This window comes from Aquila chrysaetos, chromosome 7 (genome assembly GCF_900496995.4).
Source record: "Aquila chrysaetos chrysaetos chromosome 7, bAquChr1.4, whole genome shotgun sequence".
NCBI lineage: Eukaryota > Metazoa > Chordata > Aves > Accipitriformes > Accipitridae > Aquila > Aquila chrysaetos.
In genome coordinates, this window is record NC_044010.1 from 13,605,032 (window position 1) to 13,624,348 (window position 19,317).

The following is a 19,317-nucleotide window of genomic DNA, read 5'->3' on the forward strand; positions in this document are numbered from 1 at the left end:
ACAAGGGCTCAACCCTTCATCGAAGAAAGAGAAGTTTCCCTAAACCGGTGTCAGAGAACCTGAAAGCAGACCCTGGTGTCTATGAAGTCATAGCACCATCAAGTCCCTGCACATGGGCTAGATGGAAGTGCAGCTATTAAGGTGAGTCCGGGTACAGAGTCAGACCTGGTTATGTCAGCTCAGAGGGCTAGACAGGAGCCTTACCGTACTGTCACTACCCTGAGAGTCATCAAAATTCAGGTTCTCCATGATAGCTAACACCTTTCCCTTCAAAACTACATCACAGAGGGATACGACATCTCAGAGCAACTCTAGAAGCAGGACATCCCTTTCTGATAGACCTCAAACTAGTCCAGGGGAACAGCAGGGGATCATGTTCTCCCATAAGTGCAAGTACAGCTTGCAGAGCTGTATAACCTAAGTATTAAGACTAAAATGTTGTTGGATGGTACCAGGTGCTTTGAATCCCACTTTGTGATCAACAACAGAGGCAGGGAAATAAGTGTGATGCAAATCAGTAGAGGAGGCTCAGATAGGCATTTCCTCATCCAGAAGCATGAGGAGACTTGAAAAGCCTGGAGTTGAGAAAAATTGAATGAAAGGGCTAGAAATGAGGAGGTTTTACAAATGCAGAGAAAGAGGTAGAGTCCTATATGACCAATCCAGTCATAAGAAAGCAAGTTAGATTCATTTCTGGTTTATGAAACAGCAAGGGGATTGATAACTAAATACCAGTGGCAAGCTCTGCAGTGCAGATGGTGCCTGAGCCCGCAAGAACCCAGCATGCCTATTACACTGCAAGTGAAGCTGTGGTGGCAGCTACCATAGCCATTATTTTATTGCTAAGCTAAGTAGGTCAGACACGTACATTCACTGGGATCTCAAAATGCTCCCGTTGCACTCAGATGAACTTCCATGTGAACATTCAGTGAGTAGCAGCATATCCACAGATCTGCTTTCACCGGTGTGGATGATGGGTGGGAAACCTAACACATGGAAGGAGGGGACTAACATAGAATAGAGAATTTGCCTTCAGGACAGTGTTTGGACCAACCTTTTCCTGCTATAAAGGCAAAATAAAATCGTCACGGGGCAGGGTTGGCTTTTGCCCTATAAGGCAAGCTAACAAAACTGGCATTGCACTCTAGTGAAAAGTCAGTCTTGTGACCAGCCGCACAAAGCCGAAGCCTTTGAGCAGATGAATCCTTGTAGCTAACATGAAGACATAAAATTGCTGTAAGTATATTTGCAAATCAACCCATAAACATTGCAGTGTCCGTGGAGACGACAGACAGGCAGCCAGAACAGCTGCAGTGCTACCTGGACCTTCTCTCCCCCTTGCAAAGCAGCGTAAATGGGTTTGCATCATGCTCCATGCTGGTGTCAAATACAGCTTGTTTAAAGCAAGGCGGGTTATTGTAACATGTCATTGCTTCCTGGAGTGTAGATATATCATCTATAGGCTACACATCCTCTGCGCTCCACGCTACGCAACAGTGGAGCATCCAATGGCACCTCTAGATGGCAGGGCTTCGTAACAGCAGTTGAACATAAGCCCCAAACAACCAGACAGGTACCATCTGCTCTCTCTCCTCTGCTTGCCTCGAAAGGCCAGCCAGCATCTCCTTTCTGCTATGAGGACTGAGTGACAGCCAGCTAGCTCTCCTCCAAGGCTCAGACATAGCCACGCCAAGCGACTGGACTTTTGAACTTGGAGGACACTGGAGTCCCCAACATTCTCCCGGGGGCAGTGGTGTATAAACCTAGCTGCAGTTTGCAAAAGTCACTAGTGTCATTGCAACTTTCTTCATCACTAGGAACTGAAAGCCTGGATAGAAAGTTTCCAGCAGGAGTTTAAACTTGGCATTGCTGCATAAAGCCAACATGGCTTATGTTCAACACAATACTTAAAAATGTATTATGCTATGCATTGATATATAGTACAATGTACAACAGACATGGGAAATCATCAGATTTCTGGATTGTCTGGGAAGTTGCTTTCTAACTCTCTGTATACATCATTCTTAGCTGGGACAGGTTAAAATTCGTCTCCCAATGCAGTACTGTCACAAGCATGTTTTATTTTTGTTTGAGGTCAGAGAATCTTTGGACCTATTTCTCTTCTGACTGCAAATATAAACCTCTGTATTTGTACCCAGGTAGATCTTTGTTCTGGTAAAGAATAGCACACAATTTAAGTTTTGGCTTTGAGATACTGTGTGTAGATCAGGTTCTTCTGGCTGTCTAACAAGACAGATTTGCATAAGTATGAAAGGTAGTGGAGTGGTTGACTTTCAACAGCAGGTGGATGCCTAACATCCCTTTGAACCCTTGGAGATCATTCCTTTGTGTATTGTTTTGTCACCTGCCTACACAAACACTTTCTGTAGTTTAGGAGTTAAACCCAACATTAGCAGCAGAAAAATCAGTGCACATAATGAAGAAAACCCCATTGGTTCTGGGCAAAGGCATGAAGCGCTTCAGGGATCTGTTTAATAAACATTGTGCATATTCCTGAGGAACTAATATCCACTTTTAAATTTTCACTGGTTGGTTTTTTGGGGGCGAGTGGAGGGTGGTTTTTATATCAAGACCTACAATAGGGTGTAAGGTAAGACTGATTAAATCAATTTCATCCTTGCTTAGCAGCAGTTTCTTCAGGCTTCTGGCAGTAGCTGGACGTTTGAAATATTGGCAAAGTTTGTTCTTACTTTCTTATAGATGAGCTAAACTACATTTTCAGCCCTTGAAATCATAGGTCATAGCTCTGCTTCACTGGCTTCAGCTAATGACATCACTGACACTCAGAGCAAGGAACTGCTGAATGCATCAACTGCTAATATCGTTAGTGGTGGGGAAATGGGACTCCTTGTATCTTCACCTTTTGATGAAAGTCTAAAGCCAGTTCAGAAGAAAGGTTGCTACAGAGCACAAACAGCTGAAAGAGTAACCATTCAAGTAAGTTACCTACTTTACAACAGCAGTAAAAACCATTTTATTTTCTGCAGGAACAAAATATGAAGATTCATGTAATTTAAATCAATGATTGGGTTTTTCAGTGACATGTAAAGAACTTACCAACCCATATTGCCCCAAATTATTGTGATTATATTCTGTCTGCTTGTTTGAAAAAAATTCAGCCTGTATTTCTAATTTTTGTTGGGTTATTTCTTTAAAGTCTTCCCTGTGTAAATAAAGTTTGGAAAATAACAATGTAAGGCTCATCTTGCTTTAAAAACGACCCACAGTAACTGTGCTCATCTTACTTGAAAAGATTGTTCTTATCCATTGTGTATTTAAAGAGACGATCTTTTTTTTGTATGGAGCATGCTTGGTAATATTGTTCCTTTACTTTTGTCTAAAAAGCTAAGTGCCTACAAAAGCAGCCTTCACTTGTGAAGACAGGACACCATTCCCTCTCTTGACTGTTTGACCCAGACTAATCTCATTTCCCGTACGGGGTGGAGCACCCCAAGGACTGGGGGTTTTGGCCCACCCCAGCAGATGGAAGGACATTTTGGGGCAGATACTCATGTCATCCTGGTTCACATCTGTGGAAAACAGCAAATGCAGAGTAATGACTTCACTATGAGGATTCTGTGAAGCTGCCAATAAACTAGTTATGAATCCTCTGAAAGACTGTGAGAGCGTGTATAAACCTTCACTGAGACACAAACTTCAGTTCATCTGTGCAGCTTGCTTAATGCCTCTATTGCCCAGTGTGGTAATATAAAGTCATGAATTACAAGGTGATAGGGTTTGCCTGTTCCAGGCAAACAGGTTTGTTAAATCCACACAACCTTCTGTTCCAGAAGAAACCCTTTAAGCAAAAGGCTGGCTTCCTCCCAGATTTAAAAGGAAAGATTGCTTTTCAACAGGCTGTGTCAGCAGGAGTCTGTGACCAGCTCGTGGGAATGATCAAGCACTCTGTGATAGGCTAGAAAGAGTAAGGCTTGCTCTAATGACAGCTGGTTTGTGGTTTTCTTTCTTTTTTTTTTATACAGAGTTTTGGTTGATGGGAATCATGCTAGAATTTGAAGAAAGGAAAAAACCCTTCCTGGAAAGGTAAGCTACTGCTGAATAGTAACCAGAAATATTGGCTGTTTTATACATGAACTTTTCTTTCTTGGGGTTTGTTTTAAGCAAAGCTAGTTTTATTCTGTATCTTCTGTGCTACCCAAACCTTGCAACAATTCACATGTACCTTAGCATGTGTCTTACAGTGCTCTTCTTATGTCCCACTAATTAAGGCCTTACCTTTAATTAATATTTTATTTATAATATCATAAATAAACCCACTAGTAAGTTCTGGAAGTATTGCTCACCAGTCCTGTGGCCCTGAACACCTCTTCAGTTGGCTGACGCCGGGTGTCAGCATTGCTGTTAGCACGTGCTTCCCCCGCCAGTGCTGCAGCGGGCCTTCAGCAGAGGAAGTTTGACCTGATCGGAGACGAATGAGGCTGATGCTGGCCCTCTAGAAAAGCTAATTATATGGCTTTTTGTAACTGCGGAGCAGTGTATTGTTGTGTTGGGTTTTATTTACCTTTTAACTGGGGGATGGGAGGGGAGGGAAGCACAGCTTCCTGCTGACCATTAAGAAACAAAGCACTACTTGGGAAATGTTAAGGCTTGCAAAAGTAAAGCAAGATTTTCAGAAGGGCTTCAAGGACCTGTTTTGCTTATGAGGAAAGGTGAGAGAGAGACTCGATCTATAGCAGGTCTGGCATCACAAACTAGAGTCTTGTACTTTCAGTGTCTTTGGTTACTCTTCTAGTGACAGATACTCAAGGGCAACGTGAAGTCCTTGTTTAAGCTGCAGTTTACAGTCAAGCATGCCTGTTCAAATACATGCATTTGTAAAGCTGGCCTTGGGGTGGGGGGGCACACACACAGCCCTGACTTTTGAGCAAACTGTTACCATGCTGGATGATGGAAAATTGCCAAGTGAGGTTAAAAAGTAAGCTGGGTTTTTTTGAAAGAGGTGTTGATGTGTTTGTAGGGGCATAGAGTGGAAGAGAGAGGAAAGGTGAAAACATCTATTGGATCAAATTGGCATGAGTTTTTTGGTGTGTGTGTGCTGTTTTGTCAGGGGGTTTTTTGGTTAGTGTTGTTTTGGATTTTGTGTGTGTGTGTCCCTCCCGCAAGTGCTCCACTAGGCTGGATAGAAGCCAACACACAAAGGTGGACTGGGTTTCTGCCTTTTCAGTGTTTCCAAAATCAAGGGACAGAAATGAAGCACCATGCTACTTTGAAAATCTTCTGGCACAGATTGCTGCATAGGATGCTTTTATGTTAATGTTTGTGTATGAAAATGTTACTTTAAAAAGTACTGTTGTCATAATTATTTTTGCACATGTCTGACTTTCCCAAAATGCACCTAACCGCTTATGGGGAAGGGGAGGAGGGGTGCGGTGAGTGTTTTTTTTGCTTTACATGTTGTTGTGCTTCCCATGGTCCTCAATCTGAATGACAAGGCGGGGGGCAAAATCTGTGGCTCTATAAACTTATGTTGTGTGATACTGGTTTCTTGATACTTGTGGTTTTTCCACATTCCTAATTTGCTGAGATGCTACAAATTCCTTAAAAAAAAAAACAACAAAAAAAACCACTCAGAAAAACCCTACATAGTTAAGTCCTGAATTACATACAGCTGTGCCGATTTGCAACCACTTGATTGATTCAAGTGCCTATAAGCAATGTACTAGCTCCCTTACTTGGAACCAGCTTATGATTTAGCTGCTTATTCACATATTCCTATTGAAATGTAACTACCCTGAGAGCAAAAGGATATGCCCAGTGTAACAATGGGGGTACAGTTGTTTTGTGGATAGGAAGCATTTTTTAAAAACATGAACGGTAAACCCTGTTACTATAAAGGTTTTGTAGGTAGTTTGGATGGAGTTTTTTGTAGATGTTTCTTCTGATTTCCAGTGATAGTGCAATGGTATTTCCATCTTGCTGGCACTTCAGCACCCACAAGCTATCTAAAATGACAGGAACCAAGGTCACCTAGCTCTGAACTGCTGCTCCGGGACTGTGGTCAGGAAAAGACAAAACCAGAGTGTGAGTATCTCGGTTCTTTTTTAGTCACAGTGATGCCTTCCTCACCCCTTTGGTATTAGCTGTTATGGTTTTCTTTGTATCCATTTTTTTGGTACATAACTGTTCTTTTTGGCAGATGAAACATGAAATTGCTCCCAAATCAGGGTGGTTATTTTGATATAATAAGGTTGCTGCAGCAACAAAATATTAAGCATGTATGTATGACTAATGACATCAAAGGACCAACATCAGTGCACTGTTCAGTGATAAGCAGGACTAGAATGACTGAAAATGAGTTTGGCCTCTCTTTCTCTGAAGATGACAGCTCTAGAGCTAACCTTGAGTATCAACAGTGAAGGTGTTTGTACTCAATCTACCAAGAGACATGCAAGCATTAAAGAATGTAAAGTAAATGTTGATCAAGCATGTAAGCAGGAAGCTGCTCTAGTATAAATGAGAACCAATTCCATGACTAGATTTCATTTTCAAGGAAATTAGGAGATACTGATTTTTAACACTTGGTGCACAGGAGCTGAAAAAGCACAGAGCAGGTGCAGCTGTTCTGTATAAACACTGAATGGCCCCTGCTGAACTGTATTTCATTGTATTTTTAGGCATAATCACCTGATGAAGGAGAAAAGATAGGAATCAATAACTTGCACTGATCCCTTTTCTTCCACATGTAGTTTTAAGTAAAGCTTAATTTCCTCAGGCAATATTGAACAATTAATAAACTGAAAAATTTATCTAGAGAATATGAATGCCTATTTGGATAGCATATTAATTTGAGCCAACTCTTTTCTTTGATGCTGAAGATTATCACAATCTCCTGAGTGAGCCATTTGACCACTGGAACAAGTCTTACACAGTGAAAATGAACGAAGATATGCAAATACAACTTAAAATGAAAAGAAACTTGCAACTGCTGCTTTATTTAATTCTTACAATAGGGAGGCACTTTTACATTAAAAAAAAAAAAAAGTGCAGAGGTTTCATTATAACTACAAACCCCTAAAACATTATTCCATGAAAACAAAAAGAAATGGTGACTGCATGAGAAAATTTTTTTTTCTTTCATTTTACCTCTATACCATTTATTACCCTTAAACAAAAAAAAGCTAAAAACCAAACAAACAAAACCCCAAACCTTTTCTTCTGGTCGCACAGGCCGACAGAAGCATTTAGAGTATTGCTGACACTTTACTGTGTGTTTCTCATCTCATCATTTCTGTGTTTGTTGTGGAAGGCAGAGGCTGACCCGAGGGCTTTCCAGAATTTAGTGGGTGCTTCCGTGAGATACTGTAAATAGTGATCACATGTGTATTTGATGTCAAAAGTCCCAATTCAGCTCTGCCTTGCACGCAAAACCTGCTTATTTCAGTCAACTTTTTCTTCAACTTAGGCCCAAATGAAGAATGTGTGTGTTGGGATGGAAGGAGAGCAGGGAGGGATGCTTTCCTGCAGTTATTTCCCCTCCATGGAGTCTGGAGAAATCAAAGCTTTTTTTACATGCAATCCTAGAAAAGTGAACTATTAGTTCACTAGCAATTAGCCCCTGAGTGTCAGCCGTATGGTATTCCTGCTGATAAGCAGCTACCTATGAACGAGGGCTGGACAGATTCAGAGACTGTACTGAGGCTGGCTGGTATGAAAGTCAGAGCAAATCCTGTATTACATTACATGAGTGGGAAGTGAAGTTAACTATAACCTCAGACAAAGCAATAATGTTGAAAGATGGGCTCATATTCTGCAATACTGATGTACTAATGTTAGTGCTCAACAATGAAAGAAACCTCACTAATGTCACTGGGAATAGCTCTGGAGAAAGGCAATACTCAAAATGAGCATTGTCACAATCCATCCTTCTGTACATACATTTCCACTTCAATGTCTCAAGCTAAGAAAGCAAATCTCAATCTCAAGTCAAGAATCCTGGCAGATAAATGTCTCTCCGCTTGATGGATGAGAGTATATATTCATTGCTTATAGCAATTCTCTTGCTATTTATTTGGTTTGGGGTTAACAAAACCTCTAGGTGAGCTGCACAGGGAGGTTTCGGATTGTGTGAAAATGAGGCTGGAAGTGGAAAGAGCACTCAAAGGATGTTAAAGAAGTATTAGAAATGCTTGAAATGAGCACACCTGAGGAAAACAATACTTTTCTAATTACCTGTTTCATTAAAGTTGGCTGAGCAGAATATGGCTTTACATTCTGATGTTACTAGCAAAATTTAGGCTTTCAAGTATGTCAGAAACACAACTGCAAGAGTGCTCACAAACAAATCTCTTCTGGGTGTCTATGAATGCAAGGTTGACCTAAATAAAGGGAATGATATGATGGACTATTAAAGGGTGCTCATTTTGAGGAGTGCTAGATTTGTCACAAATGGAAGAAATGTTTACCGCAAATTTTCAGCTTTACTTAGCAAAGTCCAGTTTGATGTCCTGTGATGAAGACCAGAGCTCCTTCTTTCAAGCCATCTCCTCTGTTTTCCAAAATTGCCTGGGGTCTATTCTAACCCACTTTGAAAGCAAATTACCTGACCTGATCCAGAACTCTGTCTAAAGCTGGGTTCCTAAGATAGAAGAATTAAAGCTGGTACAGTATAACAAGACCTATTTTCAAAAATTGAGCTACTTACAAAAACACTTCAGTTTTGAAGTTGCTTTACCAATATTGATACAACTTGTAAACATATTCACTGAGAGCTTGTGCTCTGGATTCCGGTTTATTTTTTTGCTTTACCAAAAGCATGTTACAAAACCTGTAGAGATTTTTTTTCTCTGTATATTATGCTTGGAAAAGTTTGAGACTGGTTTCGTTTAGATTCAAATACATTACCAAAATTTGCAACTCGTAACTTTATGCTGATATATGAAAAAGAAGAAGTAAAATTGGTTCTAAACAGAACTTCCTGAACTTTCGCTCCAAACTAAATATATCAAGGGCATAGTATGAACATGGAAGATAAATCTAGCTTTAAGATTTATCACTGATATGAATAAAAGAACATTTTACAGAATTTTCATCTTGATTGTCTCTTTACAGCTGAAAAGAGAGGGGATTTTTTTCCCTCATTCTATATGAAAGGGAGGAAAAACATGCTGTTGATTACTTTCCTGGCACATCTTGAATAAAATAATACAGGCTTCATTATGGCATGAGACTAATTACACAAATTATATCTGAAAGAAAAAAGTTAAATTAAGAATTGAACGGTTACTGCATAATCAGTGGGCATGAGTGAGATCTAATGTCATTGTGTTTAGAAATGGCTTCATCCAGATCCAGCTGTCTGTTGTTGACCTTCACCTCCATGCAGCCATTATAAAAAGCGGTTACTAACGTAGCACCCAGAGGAACATCTGCACAGAAACATATTCAATTTATTAGGCCAAGGCATAAAAATTATTTTTCAGATTAGCAAAAACACAGGGAATACTACATTCCCCATCCATTAGCCAGCCATGGGAGAAAAAAAGAAATTTGGAAGGAAACACTTAAGTTCTTCTCCCTTTTCTTTAAGATTGAGATAAAGTCAGCAAAGATGAGAGAGGTCAGTAAAATTTGAAATATGCATTAGGAGTCTATTCCCATCCAGAAACCTAAGTATGTGAATGTTTTTCATAGCAGCATTTCCTGCATTAACAACAGTGAACCAATAGTTTGTTTCCTGGAGTCCACTGTTCTCGTACTGACCTACAAACAGATGTTTATGGCTTTAGAGGTCACAGAGAGAACCATCTTGCTTTTGCCAGAAAGCTACTCTGGATTCAAAACTGCAGGTTCTCAGATAGGGGACCCCTGGGAACTCCACACATTTTACTGCTTCCTTACTGCTTCTTAGAAGTGAATTCTCTGTAAAGGACTCACTTTATCTGTTCCTCATTTAGGTATTGTTTGGATTACGGCAATATCAGATCATGGATATGCTTCAGGAAACAATATGTTAAGCACAAAATCAAGCAGGCATTGCTCTGAGGTCTTAGGGTACAACTGGAGTCTTACAAGGTAGACATAAGGTGATCCACGTACCTTCAGCAACTAGAATGAGGATGCCTAGAAGCTGATCTCAAGAGCATCACCTTTTTTTTCAGATGTTAATCATCCTATCACTCCTAGAAGATAGACTTGATTGTCTGGGGAACAAGAAATGTTGCTTCCTTGTCATTTTATTTTGCTGTGAGCTGAGGTACTGCACAAATTCCTGTAGAATTGTGCCCTTCTGCTCTTTTTACTCTAGTGATGATAACACTGCGGTCATAGAACTGTGCAAGTCTCATCTAGCCTGCACTGGTTGTGCTGTATTAATTAACAAGGAGGCATACTCGCAATGCTGTTACTAGTTTGAAGAAACATGTATAAAAAATAGGGATTTCTGGCCTTCATGAAATGCATATTTTTGTTAGGTGCCTTTTAACCATACAGTTGTGTACATCACAGCTCAGTGTGGAGATCCTTACCTACCTTTTTATATGGCTCAGTAATCCCAGAGGCTTTTCAGGGGTGAGTTAGAGTGAGTAAATGAATCAGTCTAGCCAAACTGGCTGTACACAGGGATCTAAAGTAGTTTTCCTATACTACTTTTTCTCTTTTTGGTAACAGAGGCTGTTGTGGAAGAGGATCCTTTGGATAACGTGAGGGTTTTTGTTGCTTTTTTGAGTCCTCCAAGTAGAGACTGTTTATGCATACAGAGGGGTTTTTTTTTTGTTAATTTGCATGTTGAAGATACCTTTTAAAACTGAGAGATTACACTCACTTTTAAGGACCAACAAGTAACTAATACTTGCTTCTTATCTATTTAGGATGCCTGACTGAAGCCAAGGTCTTAACTCTTAAGATGCTAATTACTCTGTGGCTGGCAATGTACTAGAAAGAATCATTTAAATATCACAAAGATGAAGAGGTCTAAGAAATTACTGGAATCTTTGTTAAGTTACTATAGCTCAGTTAACCTACTGACACATCTCTACTAAGTAAATACTGACTTCATCTCTCTTTTAAAGAAGAGAGATGGTATTGCAAAAATACTGATGCTGACCTATTGCGGTATGTGATGGTACTGCACCATTAGTGCATTGTTCTCATTTTACACATTCAATTTGAACTCACCTAGTTATCTGGTTTCCAAGATATTGCATATCCATTCAAAAACAAAATTAGAGGAGAAATTGTCATATTTGGTGCCTAAATCTTGTTACATCCTTGATTACCAGTGTATGAGGACTTGTAGAGAACAAATAAATGCCAACATACGGGCCTGGATACTCAGGCAACCACCACTTCAGACAGAGGCTGTGATACCTGCAATGCTGCCCTAAACACCTTTCTTCTATTCTGACAAGCAAGTCTAGAGGGTGAACCATAATTCCAGCTTCTCCTGTGTGAGCTACCTTGGAAGAAATGCCTAAAGAGATCATCTCCAATGGATACACAGTTCCTCCCTCCTTTCTACTCCTGTGTACCCTTGACTCCTGCAGAAGACACACACTGCACATACACACCAACTGTAACTGGGGCAGTGCTATGACACTGCAGCCTATGTGTAAAATGGATGTCAATTCAAAACTGTGTTGGTCAAACTCTTAGAATTTCCTTAGGAATTGTGGCTTATTCTCCCTAAAGTAACTTTAATAGAGGATATAGAAAAGCTCTGCTAGTAGTAATGTTGTAACCATGGTGTCTTTCCTCTACTAGTTTTCAAGTTCTTTTCAAGATCTTAGGCTTTGCAAATTCCTTGTCTGCGGCAATGCTATTTTTCTTCATGATTCAGCCTGAAGTCAAACTATTTTACAGATAAGCATGAGTACACTTCCTGTACAAAATAACGTTTGTACATGTCTTAAGACTGGGGATATGCTTGCAGCTTGCTTTAATCAAAATATTTGCTGTTTCAACACATTTTCTGTCTCAAAGATTGCCAGTCATCTGTTGCCCAGAGTTTAATTACTGAAACCATATTCCTGACCTCTCCTTCTGCATTTCTGACAATTTACTTAAAAATGCCTGTTTTTCTTACATGCTTGATGCAGTTCCTAAATTGTGCCAGCTGGTGGCATATCAGAAATATGCAATGCTCACTACTCCCTAGCTCGAAAATCAAGACATTTTCCAAATTCAAACCTCTAGAGAAAGACTCATGCCTTTTAATGGGCCTAATAATGCTACTGTTGAAAAGCAGGATCCCTCAGAAGCTGTAAAGAATGGATGAAATAAGAATCACTTGGGAAAAAAACTGGGGTTTTTTTGTACAGTTGTAGACTTTTTCTAGCTTGGGTAAGGCTGAATATAATCAGGCTTGTACAAATAATCAAATTAATGAAAAGAAATAGAATTCACCTGGCAGGCCACCCAAGTAGGTAACAACATTTGCCATCATTGCCTGATGCAGGATAGACAGCTGCTCTGAATTGCTTCTGACTGTGTGTGAATCAACAGACAGTTCAAGTTGCTGTTTGGTCACTAGAAGTCCAACCAGAACTTTCTTGGGTGTACATAACTTCTTTGATTCCAGATGTGCAACAGTGATGTTTCCAATGGTCACAATGATTTTCTAAATGGAAGAATGGTAGGTCACAAAAGATGTCACATATAACTTTAACACACAATTATACTCAGTTCTGATGCATTTTATATTTGGAAGTAGAAGAAAAGGAAAAGTTAGAGCCACATTTTAAAAACTAGTACATTAAGTTGGATAAGTTACTAAAATTGCTGTATAATCATCACCTTTGGTGATGAATGCCATTCATTTGTATTCTTAAATTTATAAGACAGAATGTTCACTGTAAAAAAATCTTTGGCTATGGTTCTGAGGTGAAATCCTGTTTCTCTTACAGGCAAAAGGAGTACTGCTACAGTTTCAAAGGTAACAAAGTGTTTGCTATAGGTTCTCATTTCAGGCAAAAGCATGGATTAGCCATAGTGTATAATCATGCTTTCTCAGGATGCCTGATGTAAACAGATGTAAATGGAAACTTAAGGACAAAAAGATCTGTTTATAAATTGAAAGCAACATGATGCCATTACTGTAGTACCATCATTCTACTTCTGCCATATTCCCCTTTCTGCTTTGTGCATTTGGAAGGAAAGGTTGAAGAAGATGTGATGTAATGGATAGTGCCTGACACAAGAGCAGTTAGTGCTTAGTCACTGCTGTAGCAATCATTAAGAGTAACATATTTTCTGCACATCGCTATACGATCTAAATGCTTTTTCAAAATATTAATTCAACCTACCAGCTCCACTGCAAGTAAGCGTGAGTAGCTTTTTTTTAGTTTGATTTTTCACAAATGGAGTAGTAAGTTAAGTAACACAAAAACAAGAGGTGTGACGTATATGTGTATCAGCTGCTATGATAATTGTAAGATCACCTGTGAGTCAGAGGAGTTAGAGTCCACTATGGACAAAGCAAGAGGCACTGTTTCATTAGAAACCAAGGCAAACATAACACCAGTGTCTGTGGATGGGCGAATAGTCAGTGTCACATTTATTAGCCAATCTTCAGCATTGTCAAGATTATCTGTTTTAAAAAGAATAATTGAAATTAATAAATCCATCTGCTAATGAAAAACTAATATGGTGTTAAAAATTAGCATTTATTCTGCTCCCACTGTGGAAAAATTAGTACTAATCTCCAGAAAAAAACAGTGAACTTTGGAATTTTCAGAAAGAACTGTGAGTCTTTAAAAAAAAAAAAAAAAAAAAAATTTTTAATCCTGCATCTTCCCTAATCTTCTGTGCTTATTGGACTTTTTTTTTTTTTGCTACCTTTTCCATTCTAATGTGGAATAGGTGCCACATTCATTAGAGGTCAGTTCAAGATTAAACCCAAAAAACTAATTTACTCATAAATTGCTGCCACTTAGTAGAAGATTGGCAGTTATTCTACAATTTTACATTCCAAAGCAGTTCCACTATTAAAATGGGAATATGCAGGTGCGTAAAGTAAATATGCAGATGGAGCAAATATAATTGGTGCATTCATAGTGAAGCTAATATAAGAATTACTGTTTAAAGAGATATTTGATATTTTGAGATCTTTGTGTCTTTTCTTCCAGTGCCTTTTCTCTCCCCCCACCCGCGAAGTCAAATCTAGTAGTTTCTCAATTTCTAGTAGTTTCTTGAGGAAGCAGAAATCCTAAAATATGAGGTGAGGTTGTATCCCTGCACAAAGCCGAATGGGCAGGGAGACAGCGGGCTACAATAGCTCATAGAAGGGTAGCAGTAGGTGTGGGCAGCCTCTCGGTGTTGGGGGTGGGGGTGTGAGAACAGAAAGGAGAGGGGGTGAAGTCATGGCAGCAGCCCCAAACACAAAGGTCAGGATGAGTCATGGCAGCAGGGTGTCAGTGAATGAATGGGAGGAAAGTTAAGGAAATTTGAGTGGCATATGAAACCCTGATATAAGTTGGTTGGAAGAATAGAATATAAAAAGCTGGAGAAATTTTTTGAAGTAGGCTAGGGAATTTAAAGAAAAGGCCTGGGAAACAATAGCAAATCCTGGGATGAAAAAGACTGGGGATAAGAGCAGGGCTGAAGGGTAGCATAGCATTTGCGATGGGGAAGAGCATAATGAAAACTGGATTTGGGATGATGCTCAAGAGATGTTTCGTTTTGGGCTCTCAGGTGTGCACAAGTTGATTCTGGATTGGAAATTTTGAAATTAGGGCAGGAGGTCAGGCAAGAAACTTGTGGGTTCAGGAAGGAGCAAGAGATGCACCTAAAACATCTAGGTAGGATGTTAATTTAAAAGCACAATTGCATACACAAAACTATCAGCAATCCTCTTCTCCATCCTCAATGTTCTTTTTCTGTCAGTAATGTGATAGCTTTCCCCATTGATGAACAGGGGTCAGAATTAGATCTTTGGAAAGTGAATGTGTTCAACAGCACCCATCCTTTGCAAATAGAAAAATACACTTCCCAACCTAAAGCACTTCAGAAATTAAATGGATCGCACCAATGGGATCAGAATTCTCATTCAAGCAAACTTCTAACAGAAGTTATGGGAATCATTGCTGAATGCAGTGGTGTATAGTTTAGTTTGAGTGTGTGTGGGTTTTTTTTTCCTTCCTTTCAACAATTCATCAGTTCCATCACCAGTCCAGCAAAAAATAAAGGAATAGACAGAAAAATACTTACTATAGTTTATCTGAAATGTTGCTGTTCCAGTGCCAGGGTAGAAGGATCCTCTCCCCACTGCTATTAAACAGTGTTTGCTTTGTTTTTCTTGAATAACTTCTTTTACACCGGAATGTCCCTGATTCATCAGGTTCCAGGCACGAATGCACCCATCTAGCCGAGGGTTAATCTGTAGAAGAATTACAGCACTATGTGTTTGCATTCAAAGTTGTTTTTAAAATGTTAATAAGGCATTACTTTACATATCAGCTTATTTCTGGGTAGCCAATAATAGCCCTATTGGTGCTATAGGTTACAGTACTGATGCTAGGAGAAAACAAATGGCATGCATTTAGTACCTCAGCCTTCAAAAGGTATTTCTGATTTAATAACGTTTCCCATTTTGATGCCAGTGATCTGTACAAAATAGATTGCTTCAATTTTTAAAGCTCATGCTGTCCTTTCATTTAGGTCACAACAGCTTTTCTGTACCCAAAAGACAATGATCACTAGCACTGTTCCTTGTTCAAGGTCTCATCTTCTCCTTGTGCCAAAGTACAAAGAAATTTCTGGAATTACTTTCTATTGGGTAAGGGGATGTTGTTGTATTGCTTCATATTTTTTCTCTCTGTTTCACTTTTGAGCAAAAATGGATTTAATTAGAAAAAAAAAAGATGCAGCCTCTACTGTACAGTTACTTTTTGCCTCTGTGTTTAGACTGCCAATTAGTTTGAGGGCTCCTGGACTGTGAAGCAGACAGTTGCAACAACTTGACTGTACCCATCTCCAGCATAAGACAGAGCTGTTGAGGATGGAAGACTGAAAGAATCATGGGCCATGTCTAGCCTGGGCTATTATAAAACCTAATAAAAATGAAAGCTCATTGTGCTGCCTGCCTGCACAGTGAATTCCATACCTATTCAGAGCCTAGCAAAAGCCAGCACCAGAAACATGAATCATTCTGAAATGCTCTCGCAGCAGAAATGGTGGTGATTTAGGGAATCTTAAAGCTATATTAGGAAACAGGCTACAGAATCCTGAAAGATTAGACCATAAGTGCTGTGTTTTTTCAACTGAAACCTAACTGAAGAGAGACTACAAAGCTTCATGCATGTTTATTTTCAAAACAGTGGTTTAATAACCTGATTTTCATCTTCTAAATGGATTCTATGCCACTCTTCCTTCCTCTGTGACCACTAAGTAAACAATACAAACCCAAACAAATAACAGAATGGCATTAATCAACATTACTCTTACTATGTTAGTTACCTGTTTAACAAGATTGTTGCCCACTTTGCGAGGTAATCCTGCAATGTACACCTTAGTTTCCAAGAAACCCTGTGATTGTTTAAAAAGAGTTCCTGGGCTGTTGATACTCATCACGGCTTCTTTAGCTATTTTTACACTGATGCTGTGTTCTAGTTCTTCAACCGATATCTAGAATTAAATACAAATAATTACATATAAACAGACAAACATGTAGAATATTTTAAATACTAATTACATATATCTGTATGAAGCACTACTACTGTTTCTCTAAATACCTAACTTGTAAAATAGTTTTAATGCAGTCAATATTTACAGCATATTTAAACTTGAATCACGACAACTGTCCATATCCATGGACATCCACAGGAGGATGATCTTACATTCCACCCCCATCCTACCCCTGGGAAAACTCATGCAGCTGATTAGTTTGCTTTATGCACTATAGAGTTTGCAAGAAGCTGATTTCTACAACTGCTCTATATCCAATCCACATTTGGCATACAGTTGTCCATGTCACTGCAACCTGCTACGGAGGACTGAATGTTCAGATGGGACGTAGACTAAATAGGTTCAATGCTTGCTCCTGATATTATTAGGCATCAAAGTGGATTTTTAATCTCGAGGAAGCTGTACTGAACTGAAACAGGAAGTCTATGCAGAATCCTAGCTTCTCTTGCCCCCTTTTAAAACCAACCAAACAAAACCTAATTGATGTTAATAATTTGGTGTGATTTAGAGGTGGTGTAAGTGACCAAGGCCTTTCATCTTAGGTAAGCAACCTTGAAGAATAAGATGGATTTCTGGTCTAGCAAATGTAAAACTTGCTCTCTAGACAAAGCATTAAGTAACTATGCACTTGACCATGCAATCACACTTTTTAATATTCTGCTGCTTCCTTCTTCATGATTACAAAGAATAATTCCTATGTTGCCAGCTAGTGGTAGTTACCTCTTTCTTGATCATAAACAGGTGCCACGATTTCCCAGATATGAGGCATTCTTGTGGATTTCTTGGTTGATTTTTAAACCTGGGATTTGAGGGCATCATTTTAAGCCTTTTTAATAGTTGCTTAGTTTCTCCCTACTTTACTTATCAAGACAGAATGTTCCCATAGTGGGTTAAAGGAAGGAAAGGGGAAAAGAAAACCCAGCTTACTATATGCCATAGTCCATCATTAATGGCTTTGCCTCCACTGGTGACTTTTGTTCCAAACTCATTCTTGAATTGAATTTCAATCTTCCCATCACGAACAGCAAGCAAGATCCATGCTGTATTGTCAAGGGATTCTGCATATAGTATAACTCCCTCTGCATCATATGTCCGGAAATCAAATTCTGCTGTAAATCTGAGTTGTAAAGAAGGAATCTTAATAAGAAGACAGGAAACATGAAATACTGTGTAGCCTAGGATAACTCATTAATAGGGTAAAAAAAAAAAGTTCATAGATACTAACCTTTTGGTAACTCTGTATCTATCTGAGCAGTTGTGATATTTGCACACAATTAGTCAAAAGCAGAATCTAATAATGTAAGCCTTGTTCATCTGAATCCAGTGAAAAGTTTTGAGATTAGCACCCTGAGCTGGGATTTGAAAGAGCCTTGGCTCAGTTCCCAAATCTGCTATGAGCTTTACGTGTGAAGGATATCACACCCCCTTGAGTACAAAGATAGATGTAATATTCCTATTGTGTTTCATGGAGATGTGATGCAGAAAAAATACATGATCTATGATGTGCTTCAGTACAACAGGGTTGCCAAGTGTTGTGCTACAACAATTATAACCTAGCAATTTGCTTTGGTTACTGCTGCCTCTTACATGTCATTCTCTAATTTGAGGATTTGTTGCCTGGATCTTGGCAATTGGTTGAATGTGTGTATGTAGCAGAATTATGGTTTACATGGTACCGCCTGTACAGTGGAAGAGAGAAAGTACAAGTATAGCGAAAAACAGTCCTTGTCTCCTAGAACTCTTGGACTAGATAAACTAGATTAAGGATGAAAGGAGAAAACAAAGCATTTGGAAATTAGGATTTGCTGAAGACAACAAAAGGAACAAGTAAGGGAGCTGTAATTAACAACTTGGGTCGCTTTCACTCTCAGTCTTGTTCTTTGTCCACTAGATGTCATTGTCTCTCATGCAGACCCACAGAAAAATCATTCTGTATTTACAGAGACTACGAAGATGGCTTCAAACATTTATCATCTTAGAAAGGTCTTCCAGGAGAGCATTAAAGCCTGGTCAACTTGGAATAGCAGCAGAGGAAAAAGTTCTCAATATTTATGTCCTTCTCTAAGGTTCTGAGGCTCTGGGGATCACCAGCTCAACAGCTGCTGCTGCTGCTGTTACCCTCAAATTGTTCAGTCAGTAAGTCAAGGAACACTGCAATTTCAGCTGCCACAGCGAAGAAATCCAGGAGTAATAAAGGGGTCACTACTATTAGCAATTGTTCTGACAGCTGTAAAGTAAATCATACAGACAGCACTCTAGACAAGGTACAGCGCTCTATTGGTGTCCTTGGAACACCCTGTGAAATGAAGCACAGGGGTGGGAGGGAAGCATCTGCCTGGTTTTGTTTCTCAGCAGTATGTGTGTAGCATGTCACAGCTTCTGCCCAGAGCAGAAGTGAACTAGCAGCAACATCCAAATGAAAGCCATTCCCATATATAAATAGATGCTGTAATTATCTTCCTATAACATCTAAATTTTATGTTGAGAACTCTAAATCCCTTCCTGCATCTGTATCACTGCCTCCTACCTTCCCCAGCCCCTGCTCTTTCCTTCAGAGGAAGAGTAAGCTTCTGTCATGAGGAAGCACCAATCTTTTTTGCTCTCTTGTCCACAAACCAATGGGACTTACTGCCCTCAATCCTCTTCCTTTTTTGCCCA

At 39.4% G+C, this 19,317-nt stretch overlaps 1 protein-coding gene and 1 long non-coding RNA gene across 4 annotated transcripts in view; one reads left to right on the forward strand and one right to left on the reverse strand.

Annotated features, from left to right (window-relative positions):
• The window catches only part of LOC115343778, a 174,434-nt gene extending 155,434 nt beyond the window's left edge, over window positions 1-19,000 (forward strand). Inside the window, exons 4-6 of the long non-coding RNA XR_003924279.2 lie at window positions 4,005-4,065; window positions 5,932-6,063; window positions 18,602-19,000. This is a non-coding gene — a long non-coding RNA (uncharacterized LOC115343778). The remainder of the gene's footprint in view (window positions 1-4,004; window positions 4,066-5,931; window positions 6,064-18,601) is intronic.
• Window positions 6,942-19,317, reverse strand: part of PROS1 (protein S) — a 35,736-nt gene continuing 23,360 nt past the window's right edge. For 2 of the 3 annotated variants that reach the window (XM_030020227.2, XM_030020228.2), the window contains exons 10-15: window positions 17,587-17,776; window positions 16,432-16,599; window positions 15,184-15,352; window positions 13,416-13,564; window positions 12,382-12,595; window positions 6,942-9,407 (exon numbers count right to left, since the gene is read on the reverse strand). In XM_030020227.2, the coding sequence (XP_029876087.1) occupies window positions 9,262-9,407; window positions 12,382-12,595; window positions 13,416-13,564; window positions 15,184-15,352; window positions 16,432-16,599; window positions 17,587-17,776 (1,036 nt within the window). In that variant the 3' untranslated portion in view covers window positions 6,942-9,261. The remainder of the gene's footprint in view (window positions 9,408-12,381; window positions 12,596-13,415; window positions 13,565-15,183; window positions 15,353-16,431; window positions 16,600-17,586; window positions 17,777-19,317) is intronic. The other variant, XR_003924277.2, reaches the window with a different exon arrangement.